A 26,308-nucleotide genomic window follows, 5' to 3' on the forward strand; every position below is an offset into this window, starting at 1 on the left:
TGATGCTAAGGAATAACAATTTTGTGTCTTTGTTCGTATTCCGGTCGTTTTTCGTATAATGCTCGGCTCAAATGCATGACTTGCAGTCGACAGTGGTCCCCATGGATGGTTTCTTCGTGTAATTTTGGCTGTCCATAACACCTGTTGTCTACGATGTCAAAATCACCACTTTTAAAACATCGATACCAATATTCACGTGTTGAAATCAATGGAGCCATAAGTTTTACACACAATTCGATGAACTTCAGCCACTTTTTTTTTCTTTAAATTGAAGTAAAACTTCCCGCAAGTGCGATTTAACTGACACTAGTACAGTAATTTTCAATGCACAGAAAGAAATTATTCGGACCTCCAACGAAATGATACGTACTGAAAAGTGAAGTCTGTCAATGAGGCTTCAACATGAAGTTGCTAACAAATGTAGCCGATGCGATTAATACACAGTATCACTATATGTTGTAAATCGTTTAATATTGATTTATCGACTTAATAGTATACATAAGTAGCTACAAAATGTTACAAAGAATTAGAGGGAACAATTTAATAAATCGTTTGTTTACAATGATAAATTTTAATGCCGTGGTAAAAATCAGTCCAGGAATTTAACATCACTTACCAATTGATAACACTTGTCTTGACAAATAATAATCTCCACCATGGGTTGGTTTCAAAGACTCATTTATGACAAAGCCGCGGGCGTTTACCCATTCCACGTTGCGAGCACTACACTCTTGGTATAGCACATAATATTTTCTGGAATATATGCCTAAAACTTGCTGTACTTTATTAATTTTTTTTTTAATAAAAAGCAAAATAATAGTCCTGAGCATTCTTTGGATAGATTTTTAAAATTAATATTATTAATAATTAGTATTATTTAAATTAGTGAATCAGCATTCAGAGACTCGGAAAAGGGCGCCGTTAACTAGCCAATTAGAAAATTTGCCTAATGCCTAGTTTCTTCACCATGTCAATGTCGAGGCAATCCAGCACTTCCACTCAGCACCGCCGATCTGACTGCTCAACTCAGTATAAAGACTAAACGGTTAAAGCTCGTGCAGTGTGGTGTTGGTACAAAGCGCATTTATAGCATATGTAGTGCGTTAGATTTTTATTTGTAATAAATTAGGATTGTACAATATTCCGTCATACGTACCGGTACATTACCGGTTTATAACCTCTTATCACTATTGTTTAGAAGAACTTTGGCTGGCTAGTTCGGTTACACTTTCGTACTTATCGGAGGACATTGCGTCTCTTTTTCACTAAAATAAAATGAAAAGGAAAATATTGTCTGATTCTAAGACAGATTTACAAATTGCCACAGGGAATACATAAAAATTAAAATTCAAAAACAATTAAACAAAGTTTCTTATCAAAATAGCCTAGTTATCATACCATTTTATCGATGCCTATTCACAACAAACTTTCAACAAAGCTCGGTGGCTTTCACCAGCACACTTCTAAGAACTAAATAGAAAAAGCAATATTTCCCGTAAATGGTGTTTTGTTGCCAAAGAATTCCATGTATTTACATCTGAAAAAAAGTTGGTTCTGCTTCAGCAAAATTATAAATAATTAGCATATCGTTACAGAAATGCCTGATGTACTATAGCCTCATATGTTCCGCCACATATCTATATAAATAAAAATGAATTTTCGAAATTTCTTAAATTACGCACATAACTAGAACCGCCACACTAAATTGGATAGTTTTTGTTTTGTTGTATTCGTTATTGCCACGAGTAGCTTTGTACAAATAAATTGTCTTGTCGACGTGTGTTTTACCTTAAAATCTCACAATATGAAGAGAAGAAAGCAGCTGAAGGTAGTTGACAAAACATTGACAGATGGGCGTTTTTAATGCGTTTTAATTGGTTAAATAAATAAAAATATAAATATTATTATTAATAATTTTTTTAAATTAATTTTTAAATATCATTATAATTAGTTATAATAATTAAACCAAAATAATTACGAATATTAGCAGCTTAACTTAAGTCACACTGAAGAATCTAGAACCTAGCTATTAAAAGATGATGATCAAATGTAGTGAAATTCATCCTAAACGACGAGAAGTTATTGACTGTTCAAATGATAATATTTAGTATTGTAATTTAAAATGGAAGGAATGGTGAATATTTAGAAATGTGCTATATAACATGTCAATTAAAAAGTCCCCGACCTACCATAGTAAAATACGTTTTTTTCGCAAAATTTGTTTTTTTTATTCAACATAATTCCCTTCAAGGGTGATACATTGATTATAGCGGACTTCCAACTTTTTGATACCATTTTTGTAGTACGATTTGCCCTTTGCTTCAAAATAGGCCTGAGTTTCGTTGATCACCTCTTCATTCGGCGAAAATTTCTTCTCAGCGAGCATTCTTTTAAGATCTGAAAACAGGAAATGGTCGCTGGGGGTCAGATCTGGAGAATACGGTGGATGAGGAAGCAATTCGACGCCAAATTCATGGATTTTTGACACGGTGCATTGTTTTGATTTAGTAGCACTTTCTTTTTCTTCAAATGCGGCCGTTTTCGGCGATTTCGTCCTTCAAACGGTCCAATAACGCTATGTAATAGTCGCTGTTGATGGTCCTTCCTTTTTCAAGGTAGTTAATGGAAATTATTCCATGCTCATTCCAAGATTAAAGACGCCATAACCTTGCCAGCCGACTGTTGCGTTTTCTCACGCTTTGGAGCGGGTTCATCGTGTGCAGTCCACTCAGATGACTGTCGATTGGACTTCGGACTGAAATGATGGTGCCATATTTCATCCATTGTCACATATCGACGCAAAAACTCGGGTTTATTACGCTTGATCATCTTCAAATACTGCTCCGAATCATCAACTCGTCGTTGTTTTTGTCACCCACTTTGCACAGAGCCTTCTCATATCCAAATATTCGTGAATGATATGATGTACACGTACACGTTCAGTTGATGTCTTTAGAGTTTCTGCTATTTCATTCAATTTCAATTTACAGTCATTCAAAATTATTTTGTGGATTTTTAAAATGTTTTCGTCGGTAACAACTTCTTTTGGACGTCCACTGCGTTGACCGTCTTCGGTGCTCATTTTACCACGCCTAAACTTAGCATACCAGTCCTTGATGGTTGATTTTCCTGGGGCAGTGTCCGGAAACTCGGCACCAAGCCAAGTTTTTGCTTCAACTATATTTTTCCCTTCAAAAAGCAATTTTTTTTCAACACGCAAAATTCCCTTTTGTCCATTTTTTTCAGAATAAGAAAAGTTCCTTCACTCATAATGCTATAATTTACAAACTAATGATCCGACAGCTGTCAAATTTATACACGCATCTTTTGAGGGTTAAGGATTCTGTTTATATTTTACACCTAGATTCCACCATCAAGTTTATCTTGTGGTTAGAGAAGATTCATTCATTCAAGTCGAATTAATATTTCCTGAGACATGAAAGAAAATTATCTGGTACGTGTCAATTAGCGAAAAGCTTCAATCGTCAATTTTATTTTAAGAACAAAATTTATAATAACATTCGGTGCAACGTAAAACGCATTTCAACATTATATAACGCATGACAAAACCGTTAAATTTATTCGGAAAAAATATCCCATTAAATTCAGCAATTTTCGATGACAAAGAATTTAATAAAATGTATGTTTTTATTTCCCTTAGTTAGTTCTGTCTTAAATATAATGATACATTTCTAGCAATATATACAATTAAAATAAGGAAGTTTATTAGTTTTAGTGAGCTGAATTAGGGATATATTAGGGTCAAAAAAATATCGATATATCGATAATTTTTGCCGATATATTTTCCCCCGATATATTGATATTTTTGAATATATTTTTTATCGTATTGATAGTTGTAAAAGAAAGTAGTAAACTTTTAATTGCAAAGTAACATATTGATATTAAAAACCTAGGGTTTTTGAAGGAGAGTATCAAACTTTTGTTTTGGGATTTATTTCTAACTCTCCTCCCTTCGGTTATCAAGTAAATTTTGTTGTGGAAAAATAGGATTAGTATATTTAAAATAACGATATTTTTCTCTGCGGTCGTCATCTCTTGTCTGAATGTATGTATAATGAATGCATGTGTATATAAATAAGCAAAATATGTTGAGGTTTCATAAACATTCAAAGGACCCAAATATAAAAGTTTGATTACTATAGTTACTGTTAAATATATTCTATTAATTGTTGTGTTAAACTACTTAAAATTTTCTTAGTATATTTTTGGAAAAAAATATTTGGGAAATATCTCAACGAGTAATTTTTTATACAGCTTTTTTATTGTTACTTTAATTACTTATAATTTGTCTATAGTGACAAGTAATCTAGAAACACCCATTGAAGCTTACGTTTCTAATAAAATTAAAAAAATAGAACTTTTTAGTGTTTTTTTACCATTTACTAAATGGTTTCACTACACATGGTTTGCTTCTCTTGTACCTACATTTTTGTTCAGTGTTATCTTAGAGTTGCAGGTTGCACTTCGATGTTAACACAGCAGTTTTTTTCTCATATCTGGTTGCGAAACTTTTAATTTCCTCTAATAGAATTGCAATTCGAGGGTTTATAATACTTCTCAGGACTGTATTATGAAATTTTTGTATGATATTGATGTTATTTCTCGTAGAACATCCCCATAACTGAATTCAGTACGGCCACATAGATTCTTCACATGGGATTGGCTAGCAGCAACTTATCATGTATGGATAATTTAGATTTAGATTTTTTCTAAATAACCAGTAATATTTATTTTGTATTTTAATGCGTATGCTTTTTCTATGTGCTTTTTCCAACGAAGTTTTGCACCAAGCTTCATTCCAAGGTAATTAGCGTTGTTACTGTATGGGATAATAGTATTAATCATATTTATTGGTACATGAATAATTTAGTTGTAAGTGAATTCAATGCACTGATTGACTTTGACTATTCACCATGTCTGGGTTCACTTACAACTACATTTTCGCTATTTTCTCCAACTGCCATAATAACATTTTCTATTCGCGTCTATACAGTAGGTGAAGAACAGGTCTGAAAACACTGCCTTATGGTACACTTGCTTTTGTTTCTATCATTGTTGAGTAGGCTTCTTGTTTAACGTCCAAAATTATGGCTGAGGGGTACATTTTATGCTTCGGACACGTAGTATAAAATTTATACATTCATCCTTTATGCCAGGCTTTATCGAAGGCTTACGCTACGTCCAATATCTATGCTGATAAAACAAGTTATAAGGGTAAGGTAAAAGTTCATTAGTGAAATACTGCAGTTTTCAATTAAAACGTCATTTTATAGATACAAAATAAAACACGTTTTGCCTTCGACACTCTTAGAGGTGTGAAAATATTGATCTATGGCTATGTGTTAAGTCAAATGATCGAACAAATAGTACACTTAATACTGCAGTTTTGCCGTCGTCAACTCACACTATGATTTTTTATTCTTTCAGCCATGCTTCTTACCGCGAATTTTGGTTGGTAGCTGTAATTGCAATGCCTTTTTCCATATAATCAGATAACAGAGTCCTTTTCGCGCCCCAAAACTCACTCACCATCATATTTCCAATAGATTTCACCAGGGCTAAACTATCAGTCTGCTAAATAAGTCCAAATATTGGTGAGAAAATCGTTTACCTGATTTAGATTCGATAAAAAAGAACGGGCCATATAAATTGGAAAGAAAAAAGAAAGTTAAAATTTAGTGTATTCGAAGATAAAACTCAGAAAGATCGATTTCTATATACATAAATAGATTTAAACTCTGAGTATAGTTTTATTATTAAGTTCAACCATTCAACAAGTTGTAGCGGCAACTTTTTCAATGGCAATTCCTTTAATAAAATAGTTAGAGGCCTATGGCTTTGTGAATAAGACGAATAAGGTGAATAAGTAAGGCGAAATAAAATAGTGATGGTTATATGATGTGACCGTTGTTTATTATATTTATTGTTGACGTTAAATAAAAATAGAAAATACAATACATAAAGGGCAGGGACGCAATACTACCTGAAGAGTGGCGTAGGCAGTTAATTGTGTAATGTCATTGGTAATTGTATTATCAATTGGTACATCTGAATTGAACGATAGTCGGTCACTGAATGATCAAAAGTTCCTTTTAATGATATCCGAGAACAACGTCAGGGGGTTGTCAGAATTTCGTTATCGTTTACTCAACGTTGCTGTTAGCACCGCGCACGTGTTCGACATCTGAGATAATATTTACTGAGTATTTTGTAGGCCGCTATTCTAAGACATAAAATTCAGCATGCCTCAAGTTCGCTACAATAGTTTATATTATTAAGTAAAGAAAAGTTTTTGTTATTTTAAACCTTTTACATTTCATAACTTGTATGTGTATATATAGTCTATTCAAAGTTTTTTTTGTACATACGTCATCAATATGTTTAATGTATTGCCTGCCGCAATTTGTAAATTCGTTTCAGAATGAGACAATATTTTCTTTCTCATTTTATTCTAGTTAAAATAAAAAGAGACACAAAGTTGTCTGTTCAGTTCGAACGCGTAAACGAATGAACCTGTTGATACATGAAAACTCAGAGTTTATACGGCAACATTGCAACGTTTTGACGACACAAATTTAGACGACGTATGTACAAAATAACTTTGAATAGATTATATATACAAGAATTCCTTGTTTAATTGTATAAGATAATAAAAGTACTTGTCTAAATGTATTGTCTATTCAAAATCTGATTAAACTGAAGTTGTCAAGGAAACGTTAGTCAAGCCCGCGGCGTCTCCGATTTGTTTCTGTGCATGAATAGCTTCTGTATGTTGAAATTATCGCCGCTTTTCGCCCGACGCTACTCCAGGGGTCTATTTTAACCCAATTCGTCGTTGTTAGGACAGCCGTATCGTATGATAAACAATAAATATCCGCCGGTGTTGTTCGTGAGACGATGCTTCGTCACGGATTGGAATACAAAAACGCCTCTGGATGATATCAGAATGTCAAGTTTATTGTTCGAGAGATTGTCGAAGGACGGAAGGGTAGAGAGCGTTTCACTATCTGTATATTAATGGTTCATTATTAACATTAAATACAAGGGATAGACAAAATATTATGAACACCATGCAATATAATAAAACTACTCTCGTGTAAATAATGTAACTCGTATATATAGCTCAGTTTACATCCCATATCTTGTAAGTTATTACGCTTTGTTCTGAGATTGTTAAAATAAGCAGTCGGTGAAATTTGTGATCTCTCAGATTTCGAAAGAAGGAGTAGGAATGTTCGTCGGGCAGGTCGGTCGGTCGAAATGTGTGGCTGTCGATGCGATTGTTTATCCGAACACTCACTACTATTTTTGGAAGGAATTTGCACGAGAACTAAACACACTGGTAGCGCTGTGGAAGTGGTGCTGTTACAAGGGGGTAGGGAAAAGAAAATAGACCGAGACGTCGTCGTGATGGTCTTTTATATCCTGAAAGTGCATGGTACCAATCCACCGGCGTTGCCAACCTTTGAGCTTGTTGCAGCTGAATGCGTGGTGGCCTAAAGGGTCGTGGCGATCGCCTCAAAGGCAAATTGTTGGTGCTCGGTTAGTGGGAGCGTCCGTAATGAAAACAACTAAGCTATTTAGTGTTTAACGGTCGACAGTATCCACGTTAATGACAGAGTATACATCACCTGGTAAAACATCATCAGCGAAGAGTAATAGAGGACGAAACCTAAAGTTCCCTGATAAAGATTGACGTACTTTAAAAAGGATTGTGCGCAAAAGTGATAACAAAACTCAACATTCAGTAGAATAATAGTATTTCAAGCTCACGTTAAATCGCCAAAGAAGTGATACAAGGGTCACAAAACCTGGGCACTTGATAATTGGTAAAGAATGAGACATGGTCCGATAAATTATCGTTCAATTGTTTCCTAGAAATGAACTGCCTGCTTCTTACAGTTAAGCATGAAGGAGGTTCCGTTATGATTTGGACGGTATTATTATGGTATTCAGCTGGTATTCTGGTTCACATCACAGTGGGTTACTGCGAATAAATATCTCGATATCCTCAATAATGAAGTTCTTGTTATAATTGGCATATTGGTGACAAACACTGCCATATTTCAAGATGATTACACGCCCATACGCCCATCATTATTGAACTGATATGGGGAGTTTTAGAACCGAGAACGAGAAGTAGATTTCATTTTTTCATATAAATACATTTTTTTCATATAAATACAAAAAACGACCTTAATATAGGACAGCCGTAGCATTTATGCACGTTCGCCTCTAATGCGTAATTGAATGTCCTTAGGCATGAATATGAATATCTCCAACATCATTGCAGCAATTGACGGATATTTTGGTACAAAAATGGAAAAACACCCCGCTGGAAACTCTTCAGATACCCTACGAATTTATTCCGCGGAAAAATGCAACTGTTTTAAAACCAAATGGTGGCTCATCACAATTAATATTAATAAATAAATACGGACCGCCTTATCTCTAACTACTCCGCTCTTGCCTCTCATATAATTGCTGTTCTTCTTCCCAGGGCAATTAATTGGCGTGTTGCATCCCCTCTTCACTACCCCCTTCATAAATACATCTTTATGTCAATTTTATAAAAGAGAACGTTGTCCTTACCTTATTCGGTCCAAGTTCTTTGAAATTTTCCACTCTTACCCTAGCCGCAAGAACATATATACCGATTGCTCCATATCTTGCAGCGGGCTTGGAAGTGCATTTGTGGTGGATAACTGATCATTTCATTTCAAGCTCCCTGATCAGGGTTCAGTATTGACCGCTCAATCCTCAATTGGCACAATCCTTCAAGGAATGGCTAATCCTGACTGACTCCCGAAATGCTCTCGAATGTTTCCTTGAACAGAAGTTCAACCACCGCCTGGTCACCGACTTACTGTCAATCATCCGTACCTTCTATCTGAATGGGATCAGGACAAGTTTACTGTGGATCCCTTCTCACGTTGGTATACCGCGAGATGAGTGCGCGGATGCTGCGGCTAACTCGGCAGTCTCCTCTCCCCTCTCCATCACAAATATGTATATGCATACTGACCTTATCCCATTCGTTTTGTTGTTTCACAAAATACAAGCTATAACGTCGTTGGGCCCAGGAGGCCAACCAAAACAGGCTTTTTGAGGTTAAAGCTCTTTTTTTTTTCTCTCTTCGCGTTCTTTCCCTTCGTCACCATGTCATAGCTCTGAATCGACTGAGATTGGGCCACTGTCGTTTCTCGCACAGTCACTTGATGACTTCGAGCCTGCCTGCACACTGTGAGTTTTGTCACCGTGCCCCCATTTCGGTCAACCACATACTGAACGACTGTACACGTCTCATTCAAATGCCTTAACAGGAGAAAATACAGACTCCTCGGATTTCTACGGGAAATCAATTTTCTCCATAAATTCTAGCCTATGCTCAGTTAAGTGTTACTGACCAGATAACCATTACCACTTCGGTAAGGGTGCTAATGTCTGGATAGATCCTCTACTTCGTTATGGTTGTGTTTGTAGTCCTGTATTTATGTCCATTTTTAAATTGTATATACATCATTTATACTTTTAGCCCCCTGTTTGTGTTATTGATTTTATTTATTTATTAATTTATTATTTTATATATACACTTTATTTCTTTCCATGGTCTCCTTTATATCAACACCGTACTGTTATATAGACGCGAAATGACGATTTGCGCCAAAGCGACAAGAATAAAATAAATAAATAGTTTGGATAAAAGCCTGGAGTTCATATTATTATGTACATTCCCTATATAGGCTTCAAAATTATTTTATTTGTCTACGAATTGTAATAAAAAATTCAAGAAAAATTGTAATTATTTCAATGAATAGAAAAGAAAACTTTAAAGATGATAATATTATTCTTTGTATAATGGGATTTTTTTAGAAATAATAGTATGCTCAATAAGTTTACATAAATAACACAGATATAAAAACTTCGTACTGGTTCAACGATTCTCCAATTTATACATTTTTGGAAAATCGTTTTCTACGAAAGAGGTGGTGTAAATTTGGAGTATAAGTTATATGTTGAAGAAGATCGTTTAAATTGATGCATAATTATGTAAGGCAAAATTTAACCCCGAGTGTAAAATAAAAATTATATTTAAATAATTTAACATCCTAAACAAATAAAATCGGGAACCAACAAAAATTATATTATAGCGACTTACGCAATAAATAACATAAGAAATAATTAAAACTCATCCTTATCGAACGCCATCTTGATGTCGAGATGGTCGGGTTACGGTTCTGAAGAAGAAATGAAAACGTAAAACGTGTCTTTTTCTAAACCTGCGCACATTTTCCTTCATAACATTAGATTTAATCACTGCTTTTTCCGGAATGCATTTGCCATATCTGCAAAACAGTTAGTATTATTTCTCTCCTCATAAATTATAAACAATTACACAAATATTTATGCACATGAATATGTTACACTTTACAATATAATTTTCTACATTTTTCTTATATTAGTTATATACTCGTCTTTAGTTGTTTCCTCTTATTCACTTATGTGTTGGCAAAAAAGTTTCATTCAGCCACCGTCACTTTCACTATCAGAATCACTGTTCAAGTTACCATTGTTATAATTCGTTATTAAAGTTTTGTAAATTGTTAAATCGTAATCTCCCGAACACTTGCTTACGATTCCACCATTTGTCTTCTTCTTCTGTCTGAAGTTTATGCAAACCGAAAATGTTATTGTAGACAATGCTCCGTTCTACTGTGTATTTATTTTCATTTTCATTTTCAAACCTGTTTCTAAAAAAGAAAATTACCGTAAAACACAAATATTTAATTTAAATCTACTCAGTGACAAAACATTAACTCAGCTACAAGAGTAAAGCCATACCTGTTTCCTCTATGAACAATAATATATCTACATTGAAATATGTTAAACTAACAAATCCCAATAAAGTTTTATTGTAACTTTTACTTTTTTTCCATTAACTTGTGTTATCTTTACACTCTTTATTAGTGTTTTGTCAGGAGTGGCTCATTGAATGGTTCATGGTTCCATTTTGAATGTCTAAATGTTGTCTAAATGCTCTTACTTTTATTATATGTTTTTGAAAATGATATTCTTTTAAAAGCAATGCAAACAAGTTCTATTAGACCCCTTCGTGTGTTATGTTTTCTATGGATACTTCCCACACTAACAGTTTTCTCTGAAATGATTGTAGTAAATTATGTTTACAAAAAAAACTACTCACTGTTCTTATACATTTCATAAATTTGATCTCAAATAGGACCAACATCAAAGTGATCTTTATCCATCACCCGCTCTGTATGTGGATGCTTTCTTTTTTTTACCGTGAATACAACTACTTTTTTTTTGAGAAATGTTTGCTACAGTGTTTATATTAATATTAAGGGTAGCTGCAACACGCTAAAAAAATTTGCAATAAAACTGCAGCAACTTGACATTTAATGGTATCAATACTTACACCTCTCTAACCCATTTTCTGACAAGATGACCACCCATTATCTCGTTCCGATTTGATATAACTGATTAGAGACTATTTATGGGTTTGGCATATTCAATCAGAGTAATCACAAATATAAAACAATAGTTGGAAAGGTATCAAAACAACGTTTCCCGGTTTATAACCTCTAATTATTATCATTAATATAAAACGGTGTATGACAACACAAATCAAATTTTACGACGGATTCGGTTGCATCTTCTGACGAATCAGATAGTTTTCGGTCTCTTTTTAACTATAGTGTAATACTAACTAGCAAAATGAGAAATAAAATTCCGCTTTCAGTTTAAAACAATTTTTACTTTTTTACAAATTGAATTTGGCAACACATTCGACGTCATCTATGACGTGCATTGGCCGTTTTATTAACGATGATGTATGTTGATGTATAAAGTACAAAATAAAATATTTGAAAATGTAAAAGATATCACATATTTGTAATTAAACCGAAACCGTTGACACAACTAATCCGAAAACGATTTGGACTTGTTCGTTTCCGAACTTCAATCAACCGTATATTACTCAAATAATATTTGGCCTACTACTTCCTAATTATTATCAATTAGTGTTGTTTAGCCCTTATCTTTTATCTGCAAATATTTTATCAAGTTATCTGCGTCCCATTCTGGTCGAATTAACTTTCGGTCTTTAGATTTGATATTTTCGCTGAGTGGCGACTGACTCTCTTTCGTGTCGTCTGATCCCGCGAGAGTCACGTTTATTTATAGTTTTTTTCCTACCATGTGGAACTTTTCTCGTTTTTGTGTATGTTTGTTACCGACTCGATTATCTTTTATTAACTGTATCTCTCTTCTTTTTGCAGGGGGATTATATCAAGCACCCCGTCGTATACGAGCTGTCCCACAAGTACGGTCTTGTCACCGACAATCTGAGCGATTCTCAACTGCAAGGCAAGCTAGAGGAGCTCAAAGATATCATCAGAAAGTAAGCGTTACTTGTTGATATTCGAACCATTGAGGGATTACGTGGCCGTTATTTTTTCAGGGAGATCCGGAAGGAGCTCAAGATCAAGGAGGGGGCGGAGAAGTTGAGAGGTGTTTCGACGGATCGCAAATCACTGAGCCATGTGAACACCATCGTGAAGAACTCCAACTTTAAGCTGACCGAATTGAAGAACGAGCTCAGCGAATTGGAGTCGCAAATTATCCTGTCTCAGGGACAAGCGTCGCCGGTTTCCAATTGTATACTGTCTTCCAATGGAGGTAAGTTTTGATATTATAGATAGAAATTTGCGTTTCACATCAGTATACATAAGTCATAATATGTGAAAGGGTTTAGAAAATAAAATCTGTTAGTATTATTTAAACTTCAAAATAAAATGTGTGATTGTCCTGGGCAAGAATGTAAAATCCGACAAGGAAAATGATCCCAGTCACGCCAGTAACCAGGCTGGGTAAGACCGGTAGGCTCAATGCTGAGGAGCGCGGTTCGGAGCCCACGTTAAACTGTAGGTCCAGTTCAGATAAACCCCTAGTTGGTAAAAGGAGACTTTAAAATATATTTAAAAAATTTGGATATACAGTATTTATACTCTCAGACCCCCCTATTCGTGTTTAATTTATTTTATTTTATTTATTAATTTGTTATTTTATATATACAGTTTGTGTCTGTCCCTGTGCCCTATGCATCAACACCATGCTGTCTTACCGCGAAAATCATGATTGGCGCCTGTATACACGGAATAAGTCAATAAATACTAAATCAACTTCATCTAATCGAATTTAACGATTATTTACATTGAAACTTCGCATTTTCACCAATTAATATCGCAGATCAAAATACATACAAACATCTTATAGTATTTATACATTTAGTATACAACAGTTGGTAATTCCTTAATATTAATCCACATTCGCGGCATGATTACTATAACGTGATCTTAACCTCACATCGGGATAATTGTGATTAGCATTTTTTTACTTCGAAACACTCGCAGCATCCATGCGAATAACCCATAATGATTTTGCATTAAATTTGTCCGTAAATGCTATTGATCTAGTTTCTAGTCCATAAATAAAAACCGTTTTTGATAAGACACAGATGAATTTTACTAGAATATCCCTTTGAATGATCGAAGTACCAAATCGATAAACAGTCAACGGTCGTTTATTTAGCTTCAGCATCGAGAGCTACCGGATATATTTATATCGATATCGTAAAACCAGAAGTCGTTCACCACGACCTTGAAACGGCCGAAGGACGACCGGTGTTCGTGTCTTCGTCGATTTTAAACCAAATCAAAATATTTTAGGTTATTACATAAGTAAATCGGACACATCTTTAGCTAGATAGTAAAAATACATAATTCATTTTTGTTTGGTACTCGATGATTTCAAGGACGACCCGGAAGGTATTCTTGAAGATAAATAAGAAAATCGTACCGTTAATTGTTCCTCAGCCACGCCAAAACATTGATAGACAATGTTAGATACTTCAACTTATATCATTTTTATTTTCATCATCTCATAAACAAAACGATATTTTGGGTTCATGGATATTCATTTTTTTTCTGCAAGTCTATTTCTATTTATTACATCAAATATATTCTTTTTTAACCGATTTTTTTATTTTTCCATTCATCTCGGAACCAAAAAAAAACACGTTTATAAAAAATCTCTCTGATGGTGAATTAATAATTGTTTAAAATACCAATAAAATTAAAATATACAAAATATTGCTTGGTTTAATACAAGATACGGCATATAAAATTGTCTGAGATATTTCTTTACCAAACAGAACTCTTAATATATATCGATTTAATATATTTAATACAATTGAATATTTTTTGGTTTTATTGCCAGGCAGCCTGTAACCTTCACCATATCGTAATTAAATTTGTAATTGAATTATTTTTTCTTTAAAGTTATATCTTATACATTCAGTTTAATTAATACTCATTCCTATAACCATACCATAATTAATTTATTTCCAACAAAAATATTCTTAAAATATATTAGACGATATAATATTACGATAGCTTTATCTTTGTTATATGTTTAAATAAAGCTTTAATAAGTTTGCGCTTCCAAAAACTATATATGGATTGACTTCAAATTCTAACACGGCATTACATTTTAACAGAATCGTGATTTATCTATTTTTTATTGCGAATTTCCAACGGAAATAAAATTCTAAGCATTTTTGGTTAACTTACAAGTTATCAGACTACAGGGAAATGAACAACATGTGGTATATGATTGGCTTTCCACTTTTTAATTTATCCAGAATTCAGAAAAACTAACAAAACTATAGTTTTTTATTGGTACTCGAAAAAAATTAACAAATTATAGTCAGGCTGAAACGACAAATTGAGTTTATGATTATATAGTAATCCCAGTAAGAAATACATAAGTACTATGTGAATATAGTACTTCGTATATAGTACTATGTGAATTATATATATAGATGATATTATTTCCATATTAAAATGTACCATATTTGATATCAATTTTGTTTTGTTTCTTTCGCTTTCACTAATGTTTTCAATACCTCAGTTAAAAGGTTTTATATGTATTAAGTTATTTTGTGAAGAAAATATGTATAGTAGTAAATTCGAGCATCATAATAAGCATCTATTGTACAATTTTGATTTTATTTTAGTGTTTCTGCTTTCATTTCCACTAATTGTCTTAAACTATTAATAATCATAATCGAACTGTTTTTCGAAGAGAAACAATATCGTTTAGTACACTTCTCAACGAAATACAGGTCCTTAAAGAGTGAAATGGTGGTACATAACCAAATTAAATTGGGATGTTATTAATTTTATTTAAGTGCTCTTGCGCTCAACTAGCCCGTCATATCCCATATCTTGTTCACTTCACTGTAGTCTCATGTTATTATAGTTACATTTCCCTGGTAACAATTATTTTAACCGTCATTACGGAAGATATTGATATTACTATTCTATTTTAACCTCAGTAAAATAAAATAATTTCTTATGATTCATAGCCATAAATGGTAACTATTAAACAGAATTTATCATATTAACATCAGACCTAACCATTATGAAGTATGGCCAATTTAGGTAATACATTATAAGATAGTTTATAAGGAGGTAAAATAGTACATGCTATAACTTAAAATTAGTAACAATGTTTTGATATCATCTAAAATGTAAATTTAATTCTATTTTTACGGATAGTGTACTTTAATTTTATGTGATAATTTCAACCTTGAAATATTAACGAGAAGAGACAACCTGTAACCTTCACCATATTTTAATTAGATTTTGTTATTCTTTAATTTTATATTTGCCTTTAATTTTGTTTTATTATTATTCCCAAAAAAATCGTGGGTAGACGATAAAATAGACGACATTGTTTCTTTATAAATTAAACCGTAAACATGATAATAGTCAGATACTTCTGAGGCAAGCCATATTTAAGTAAAATAAACTTCAAAATTTCGAATTTTCAGATTAAACGATCAGACATCAACGAAAAATTCAAACTAGCCGGCCAACGGTCACTGTCGACGTCACCGGGTCCGTCTTCACCGATTGTCGCCGGTTCAAGTTCACTGATCTCTCTCTCTCGTTGGTCGGTGAATATTTGCCGGTTTTTTTTTCGCCACTGTCGCCGCCTCCGTGCCTCGGGCGGATTCCTTGAAACGATCACTGTCGCTGTTTAGACGAAGTGGTCCCGCGGATGGGGCGAAAACAAAAGGACCCGATCGAAAGGTCAACGAAAGTTTATATTTGGCATAGTTGTTAAGGTTGGGTATGTCGATTGATGTTCTGCGGTTTCGACCTTGATGCGTTACGCTTTTGGACGCAGGCGATGATGGAATTTCGGGAAAAAATGGAACCAGTTAACAGGTTTTCCGGTTGTAGTTTTATGAGTAAATATAGTATACTAGCTGGCTTCATATTAGTATACTAACGAAGAAAATTAAACCAAATCTTCTCTTTACTAAACGATCATGTAATTAAATAAAATGCTCTGTAATTCACAATAGTCTTTGAATATATCCAAAGTAGCAGTGAACTCACGTCATCTCGATTTATGACGTCAAAACTTCGCAATGTTGCACCATTTATCTTTAACATTTTAATTTATTTATATAATTTATTTTATTATTATATAACATCTGATGCATATATCATCGACTATAAACTACAATTAATTATGCAATTATAATAGTTTGCAGGTTAGGGTTCTGTTTTAGTATAGTTACACTAAAATATTTTTCAAACCCCCCACGGTATCCCCTGGAGGCCATCTAATTAACAATTGTACATCTAAGTAATGTATTTTTCTTTCATTTGAGAGCATATTTAACTTTTTACGGTTAGTTCTTGTTTCCTACCTTGCTGTATTTTCCTATCAAATCATTTGATATCATTGCATTTCTCCTTAGTTACTTCTGTTACTACCTGTCTACATTTCTCTTTATAAAATTATATTTAATCACTACATTCTTCCTAATGAATTTGCCGTATATTTGCCATGACAACAGTTAGTGTTTATTCTCTCCTCGTACATTTTTTTTGACCAAATATTCATATATTCTGAACAATTATACACATATCTATGCACGTAAATCTTTCACACTCTACAATACGATTTTATACAGTTATCCTATATTAATTATATACTGACTTTTAGGTGTTTCCACTCTCATCACTCTGTTGGTATTGTCAGCATTTAATTATAATCCCACAACCAAAAAGTTTCGTTTATTCACTGTCACATTCTGAGCATATATATATATATATATATATATATATATATATATATATATATATATATATATATATATATTTCTAGCATGAAGAACAATAAATTATTAAAAAATATTATGATTTACAAAACCTAATCAAATATTATTCTAACTTTTACCTTTTCCATCAACTTTTGTTGTTTTTGCACTCTTTTTATTAACGTCTTACAAAGGCTGACCTAATGTTCCATTTTGAAATACTGTAGACAATACATTGATTTCTGTTATAATTTATTACAATGCTCTGTAATGCACAATAGTTTTTGAATTTTCGTGCTATGATGATTTAAATTTACAACATTGCCATTGGTATGTATAATATATAAACACTACAATAACAAACCAAAGTTAATAAGTTATATAGTTCTTGTATGTTCTTGTTCCAGAATTCACAAATTAACCTAAAAATTCGTTTGAAATTCAAGTTCAAATTTAACTAAGTTTACTGTTATTTTAATTTTATATATTATATCCAAGTTATTTAACCTTCTATAAATATATTTAATTTTATAAGTAAAACATACATTCATGGCTATATTCTTTAAATATTTCATATTATCCTTCATTATGATTAACATAAAATCTTCTTTATTTAAAGTAGAGTGAAGTTTTGTACCAGTGAAATTCAATTGATTTGACTGCTGAATATTATATAAATCTTTATGATCTAATCTTAATAAATTTAGTCTTTTCAAATAGTCACTACTTAAAGTAGTTCATGTTTCATCCCATATAATATCCAGTGGAATTTCAGCAGCTAGTTATCTGATTTTAATAATTCTCACCATCTGATACACTGAAACAAAATGAAAAAATGTAAAATTCGCTTTAAACTCGGAGCCACTTTTCCTTTCTTAGTTTACCCTAGTTAAAAGTGATAGAATGCTGCCCAATGTATCGGAACATGTAACCGAATCAGTCTATAAAATTCGATTTGTGTCTGTACCGATGGACTCTGTTATCATTTAAAATTAGCTTTGGTCGAAGAGATATTTTTGCGACCCAAATTGACCTAATAATTTTGGAATATTTCACAACGTTGTTCAAGAGCAATGATCCATTTTCAAAGCGTGGGCGTAAGATGCGTGGATCGAAATAGCACGAATTTCAAAAATAAATTAATAGATTGCCCACTCAATAAATTTTTTAATCATCTTATCCTAAAAAATAAATAGAAGAGTAAAACAACTTGATTATTGTAGTATTCTTATTCACGATCACGCATATTAATTTGTGGGTCATCATCACATAACTTCTGAGTAGTGTGACTTTCATTACATATATTTAATAAATTTAAGGACTAAATTTAAATGTATCTATTTCATTGCTTTATATCCGCCTGTTATATAAGGTAATAGTAAACAATAATACCCAAAAATGTATTAAATTAGCTATGTTGTTGACCTTAAAAAACACTAAAATCGATGGCTCGTCATATATCTCCCACTTTGTCACTGTCACATATAGTCTATTCAAAGTTATTTTGTACATAACGTCATTTGTACATGTTGCCGCATCAGCTCTTGAGTTTTAGTTCAGTTGGGCTTTGATATACAACAAAATTCTAATCTAAATAAAATAATTGAACAAAAATGTTATCAAATATAATTTATTTTAACATTATGATACATCTAAAAACTACAGTTAATTATACAGCCACAATAGTTTATATAGTATATTCAAAGTTTGTTTGTGTATGCGTCATCGAAATTTGTGACATCAAAACGTCGCAATGTTGCCACATCAACTCTGCGGCATCAAAATTGCGACAGGCAATGTATTAAACATCTTGATGACGTATGTAAAAAAAAACTTTGAATAGACTGTGAATGTGACTGTGACTTTGAATAGAATTCCTGTGCCCCTCAAACTATGACTGGAACTTTTTGGCTGTGGCTATAGGTGCATTATCATCTTGGAATAAAGCAGTGTTTGGCAGCAATATGCTAGTCACAATAAGAACTTCATCATTGAGAATGTCGAGATATTCATTCGCGGTAATCGGGCCAATGATATGAATGAGAGGACCATAATATTATTTTATGAATATATATTTACTGAATACCACAATATTGCTCCATGCTTGACTGTAGGAGGCTTCTAGTCTGGATCGTCTGAAGCTTCTTTGTACGGAAACCCGGCCGTTTGTAGGACGTCGCAATGTTGCCACATTAACTTTAAACTTTTTGTTTACAACATTTGCCGGTTTATAACTTCTAATTATTATAACTAATGTTTTGAGGCATCTTGTAGACATTTGATAACAAGGTCGACCAGTACCAAATCGAATTTTATAGACTGATTCACTTACATGTTCGGGCGCATTAGAAAACATTCTGTCTCTTTTTAACTAGGATAAAATGAGATCTACTAAGGTGAAATGAGAAGGAAAAATCGGATAGGGTAAAATAATATCCAGAGTTTAAAATGATCGTTATATATTACGTGCATTGTCAGTTTTATTCGAATGACTGTAGATGAATTATGCTCATATGCTATTCCAATGTCGTTGAAACGAAAATGAATGAAATGAAAATTAATGTTTGGTGATCCTAACAGAGTTAAAATTGCTACCATAGCAATCATAGCCAATTCTACTTATGTATCAGTATATTCATTCTAAAAAAGTCTGTTAGTCTCTCGTTAATAATATTTATTCATTAACACTATTGTTTTTCTATTAAATGCACCTCACTGTACTACACTACACAAAATCAGTCACCTTATCAATATTGTTATACAAGAGTTATAAAGCTTTGATATTGACATGAGAATGGGGTCTCTTATGTATCCTTGCTATTGTCTTGATTTTCTGAGTGACTGTCGGTATTTGCCTCGGTATAAGTAATCAGTCCTGTGGTATCTAGGTGCACCTGTAATAATTCTCAGGGCTTTGTCCAGAAAACTTGTGTTTATATTGCTTTTCGCATATTTTTCATAGGTTTCAATATTTGCATGTATAATAGCAATTTATTATGTACTGATAATTGTGATTTTCTTCCAATTAACCGATACATTTTCCTATATTTGAACTCCAGTTCTTTCCTGCTTTTTTTTTCATATTTATTACATATTCCTTCCAGCAAAGTTTTGCATTAATATTTACTCTGAGATGTTTAGTATTATGGAATGATTATATATTGTTATTGGTGCGTATGCAATCTGATTATATGTGAACTGCCCTTATATCCAATAAAACAACCTATATATACCATCAAAATGTATGACGACTGCCCTTCGCAATGATGCTACAATAACTTAAGATTTGGTTTGGTAGCCAAACATTTTTTTTTATTATTTAATTATTACATTATTACTTCGTTTCCGACTAACCGACAATTTGTCTTTATGATAACTTAAATCAACTTAGGTATATAACTAGGAGGACCCATCGGCCCTATCTCAGTCTCTGATGAAATAATGTTTATACATGTCACTGCTGTATTTTTTTATTATATGCACCTCACTACACAACACTACACAAGATCAGATTGTTTGATTCTTTTGAGTCTGTGTCCTATTCTGGTGATATCCAAAAGCTGCAATACTTCAATATTCTCATGAGAATGTAGTCTTTCCTCATGCCCCCTTGCAATTCTCTTGATTTCTTAACTGACTGTGGGTATCAATATTCATTCCGAGATATTTAGCGTTGTTGGCATATGGAATAATAGTATTATTTAATGTTATTGGTGCTTGTACGGTCTGATTGTAGATGAACTGCACATGCACAGATTTACTTTCATATATTTTTATTTTCTAAGCTTGTGTCCAATTATTTATATTGTCACTTGCCTGTTGTAATTTTCGTGAGGCTTCTACACTATTGTTTCCGACAGCTATAATCGCAGTATCATTAGCAAATGTAACCATCGTAATATTCTCCATTTGTGGTATATCACAAGTGTAGAGTAGATAAAGCATTGGTCCCAGTACACTTCCTTGTGGTACACCTGTTTTAGCTTCGTTTATTGTAGAGTAAGCTTCCTCTTGTTTAACTCTAAACATTCTGGTTGTAATGTACGATTTTAATTTGTGTTGTTTGTCGGTGTGTTGTTTTGGTAACATTGTCTATAGTTTATGAACAAGGCATTCGTGCCAAACCTTATCAAAGGCTTGTGCTACATCTAAGAATATAATTGTGCATGCTTTTTTACTTTCGTGGACTTTTTCAATAACATCTGTTATTCTGTGGACCTGGTCAATTGTTGAATGCTTGTTAATAAACCCAAACTGGTGTGTTGGTATTAAGTTTTTTCTCTCTATGATAGTAGCCAAAGATGACCAACAACATTTGGTTTACTACGTTTGCCGGTTTATAACTTCTAATATCTCTAATGTTTTGGAGAATTTTATAGACAGTCGACCAGTACCAACATAAATCGAATGTTATAGACTAATTTGGTTATATGTTCCTACGCATCACACAACATTCTGTTTCTTTTTAATTAGTGTAAAATGAAAAGGAAAAATCCACTCCACGTTTAAAACGAATTTTACATTTTTATAAACTGCATTTTGTAGCATATTCGATGTTTTCTATGAAGTGCATTGAGTTTTGTTTTATTAGAAAGACATCACAAGTTTTCGCTAATTCTTATTTTCCAAGTTTGAGTCCAATTATTGTCATTTGCGTGTTGTAATTTTCATGTGGCTTCTTTGCTGCTCTTGTCTCCTACAACAAAAATTACAGTACCATCAGCAAATACAGCCATGGTAATATTTTCCATTTGTATACACACCACTATATTTTTCACATGTGCAGAGTAGGCTCAAATAATTGGCCTTAACACACTTCTTCGTGGTAGACCTGCTTCTTTTATTGTTTGCCACCTCTTCTGATTTTCTCTTGTTTGACTCTGAACGTTCTATCTGTAATGTAAGATTTCAATACTTTAGTGTGTTGTTTCGATAATATTTTCTGTAGCTTATGAATAGGCCGTCATGCCATGCCATATCGAATGCTTGTACTATATCTAAGAATATGAACATACCTTTTTATCTTCATAAGGTTTTTGAATTACATCTGTTATTCTATGTACCTGGTCAATTGTTGAATGTTTGTTAATAAACCCAAACTGGTATGTATATATTAGGTTTTTTCAAAATAAAATCTCTAAATAAAATAAATAACAATAAAATATTATGGAACCATTGTTAAAAGCAATTTGTACATGTTTTTCATTTTTGTCTTCTTTATTCCTTAATTAGTCATTCCTTAAGTCACATTGTACTGTGTCCAAATGTAATAGATAAATACGTTTTCAATATAAAATTAAAAATTGAATATAAAAGTTAATAATAGTACGGTACTAAATACTGAATAGCTTAGAGAAAATTTATTTTTGCAGATTCCTTGCATCGTTTGTCAGGCCATGATAAAATTAGTCCCAATCACCTGAACAAAATAGAAACCTTAGAAAAACAGCTCAATATCGAACAAAAAGTAAAGCAGGGAGCGGAGAATATGATCCAGAGCATCACCGCGTCCAGGGACAAGAAACTTCTCCAGGAGGCCCAACAAATGTTGCAGGACTCCAAAAAGAAGATCGAGTATCTTAAAATGAAGATAACGAAGGTAACTGCACCATCTTATTTCTTATTTATTAGCGATAACTCTCAATGACATCTATCCAGATGAAACACGACGTGGACTCCAAATCTAGAACAATCGGATCAATGCATGACCTAACGTCGAACGGCACTGATAGTAATAACGTCGACTTAGAACCTGCCTTAGAGGAGAGAATAGAGGATTTGAAGCACCGGCTTCGGGTGGAAGCGGCGGTCGTGGAAGGGGCGAAAAACGTGATTAAATTGTTACAAAACGGTAACAAGGAACGTAGTGATAGAAAGGCCTTGTCAGAGGTAATTTTTTATCAGTTAATTCGATTTAGTTTATGATGTCTTTGGTCACTTTTTTTTTAATTCTATATTTATTTCGGTACGAGCGCCACCTTTACGACGCACGAATAAGTTCGAATTACAGGTTTCTATATTTAACTTTCAGTACGGCAAATTATCGATAGAGGTGAGTATATGTGTAGGTTTTGTTTGAGTGTAAATTGAAATTATGCCAGATTTTGAGAAGTTATGGGCCTGAATGGATAAGTAATGAAAATATATTTATGTACTTTCATTATATTGCTGTTTGATGTTAGCGGATTTTGAAGAAAAATATATAATATCTTAAATTTATGCTTATTTTATCACTGATTTTTATTCGCACTGAATGTGTTTGCTATATGTTCATTTTGTTTTCCTATATTTGTGGATTATAATTGTCTGTGTGATTTTTAAAAGTTTAATTATTTTTTTTAAGCTTTGTATATTTATATAGATTATTTTAAATGTCTGCAAGTACTAATTATATATTTTTGTAACTAAATTACATATTTTTATATTACTGGAATAAAGAAAATGCTAACACGCAAAATTCGTGATATTGTTCAATTTTTCGCGTTTTCATTAAAAATTCAACTATAGCATATTGTTTTACAACTGCCATTCGCCATCTGATTATATTTATCCATAACAATAATTCCCTGTTATGGGATTGATGGGTTATTTTTAATAAAACATATTAAATTTTGGGAAAATAAATAACCTGTTTGCATTTTATTTAAATATACTAGTTTTTGATTAAAGTAGTACATATTAATTTTAGTTAATTTAATTATTAGGCCTAATTTATAGGCTTTTAAAGTATTTTTTAATTTGAAACTTTATTGTGAAATATCCGTACACTGTATTTTATTTTATTTTATTTGTTCTGGCCTAAAACCAGGCGGTGGAATGCATGACGCATACCTGGTCGTGGAGACTTGCCCTGAGGTGACAAGTTGGACCGGGTTATGTGAGACTGCCTCTGGGCTTACCAATACACTAAACCGAAACCGCCTCACTGTTGACCCCTGTTGATCGCTACTGCTACTGCATTAAATTTGGGGATATGGCACCCGCTGATCTGGAAGCCGTTATTGGGCATGAGGACACGACGATTCTATTGATTCGCGAACTTGAGTTAACACACGACTGGATACTGTCGTATAGGGGCAAAAGTTATGACTGCAATGACAGATGAGGTCATTTCAGCCTGGAAAAGGGGGGGAGGTTAGCGGTGACGCGATGCTATGGGCGCTTAGCATGTGGACCAGCTCGCGAACAAGCGCGTTTTCAGAAGAACTTGAGCTGAGTTGTTTGCGGAATGATTGAGATCTGAAGTGCTCGATTTCTGGAGTTTCGTATGAATTTGATTATTTCTGACAAACTATGGAGCGTTTAAGATTCTCCTGAGATTACTGTATTTTATTCAAATTATTGGCCCATCGATGGCCTTCTTATGTTATCTTGCATACAATTTACTGATTCTCTCTTTAAAGAGACTGTGTATGAGGTCTGGATTATTGGTTCTTCTTAAGGAGTAAAGCTTCTCAGGCAGGTCACGACTAATACGTCGGAACTAGTAGTAATCAGAAAGAGCAAGGTCTGGAAAATACGGCGGGTGGGGTAGCACTTCCCATTTTAATGTTTCCAAGTATTTTTTTATCGGTTTTGCAACATGTGGTCGAGCGTTCTCATGCTGAAAATGTTATTGGAAAATGAAAAATAACATTGTTGTGTCTTTACTTGTATTCCGGCCGTTTTTCGCGTAATGCTCTGCTTAAAGGCATTTTATAATCGATAGCGATCCCCGTTGATGGTTTCATCGAGTAATACTTTCAAATCCTCGTCTTTAGTTTTTTTTACCACCCAGAACGCTAATTGTCTTCGGCCACAAAATCGCCACTTTTAAAACGTCGAAACCAGTATTCACCTGTTGAGATGAACTTCTTCTAAACATGATGAGATTATGACTCTTTTGAAGAACGATTTATTCGGTACAAATTGAAATATTTTTAACGCACTGAAAACAAGTTTATTCACACTTCGACATATACACAATGACACATACTGAAAAGTATGGTTATAAATGTACCCAATGCGATTTAATACACAATAAAACCATCTGTTGAAAATTCTTTAAAATTAACTATAGATATAGTTAAAAACTAGGAATATAACATAGATTAAGAATCTTAATGTATATTGTAATGCCAGTAGATTTTTATAGGAATTTCACGCCAGTATATGAATTTTAATTACGATAACGATGGCGGGATAACTGTTTAATTTTCATTATTAAGTCATCAATTATCAGCTGGTACATTATGTAATTAATATAGTAGATCTAATTATAATCATAGAGCATAGTTCCTGTTTTATTTTAATAAGTTCTGTTTATACTAGCTTTCTAAGCCTGATTGCTGGGCAACATGTGTTACATAATGTTTGATTAACTTTTATTTTTAATATTCAGAATAACTTATAAGGTTTTTTAACACTTTTTTCACTAAGCTTACTATAAGCTTCAGTATATGTTGATACTAGTATGTCTAGGGTAAAATAGACATACTACATAAGAAAAAATCAGATGATACATTGGATTGAGTTGGCAAAAGACAGACCCGTGGGCGCTTGATTTGTCAGGCGAAGTGGTCTTACTTGAGTCGCATGTTACTCATCAGGTCTTATGTTCAAGAAAATAATTAATCCATTCTATGAAAAATTCACTTAGTTATGTGCTTCATAACTCATTTGATAATAGATTTTGTTTTCCATTATTAAGTTAGTTCCTTAACATTTTATAAAGCTTTAAAATTAATTTCCTTTAGATATAAATACAGCGTGAATGTTAGTCTAGTTTTTTATCTAAAGATATCCACATGAACGAATGTTCTTAATTGGTTTATAGCAACATAATAAAACTTGTGACCCATCTGAATGAAACTTGAGAATGAAGTGCATGAGTTCTGTTAATCCTGCAGCCTTTTTATGCATATACATACCTACAAGTTTTCATACAGAGCTTTCATAGATATTCAAAGAATTACTTTGATATATACACGAATTAGATGTGTAAATAATGCATGTTCGGTAATAATGCAAGTTGGTGCTCCTACTTTTTTGTGTGGGCAATAGTGGAATGTACTGTTTTACCATATATCTAAATCTTGATATATAAGT

The 26,308-nt window shown here is 33.0% G+C and overlaps 1 protein-coding gene across 4 annotated transcripts in view; it reads left to right on the plus strand.

The window, feature by feature from the left end:
- The window catches only part of Pkn (serine/threonine-protein kinase N), a 106,890-nt gene that overhangs the window by 45,445 nt on the left and 35,137 nt on the right, over window positions 1-26,308 (plus strand). For all 4 annotated transcript variants that reach the window (XM_076416108.1, XM_076416110.1, XM_076416107.1 and 1 more), the window contains exons 2-5: window positions 12,321-12,442; window positions 12,503-12,720; window positions 22,594-22,820; window positions 22,880-23,110. In XM_076416108.1, the coding sequence (XP_076272223.1) occupies window positions 12,321-12,442; window positions 12,503-12,720; window positions 22,594-22,820; window positions 22,880-23,110 (798 nt within the window). The remainder of the gene's footprint in view (window positions 1-12,320; window positions 12,443-12,502; window positions 12,721-22,593; window positions 22,821-22,879; window positions 23,111-26,308) is intronic.

This window comes from Rhynchophorus ferrugineus, unplaced genomic scaffold (genome assembly GCF_030347505.1).
Source record: "Rhynchophorus ferrugineus isolate W39M unplaced genomic scaffold, kcgeb_rfMv2 rfM10, whole genome shotgun sequence".
Taxonomy (NCBI): Eukaryota; Metazoa; Arthropoda; class Insecta; order Coleoptera; family Curculionidae; genus Rhynchophorus; species Rhynchophorus ferrugineus.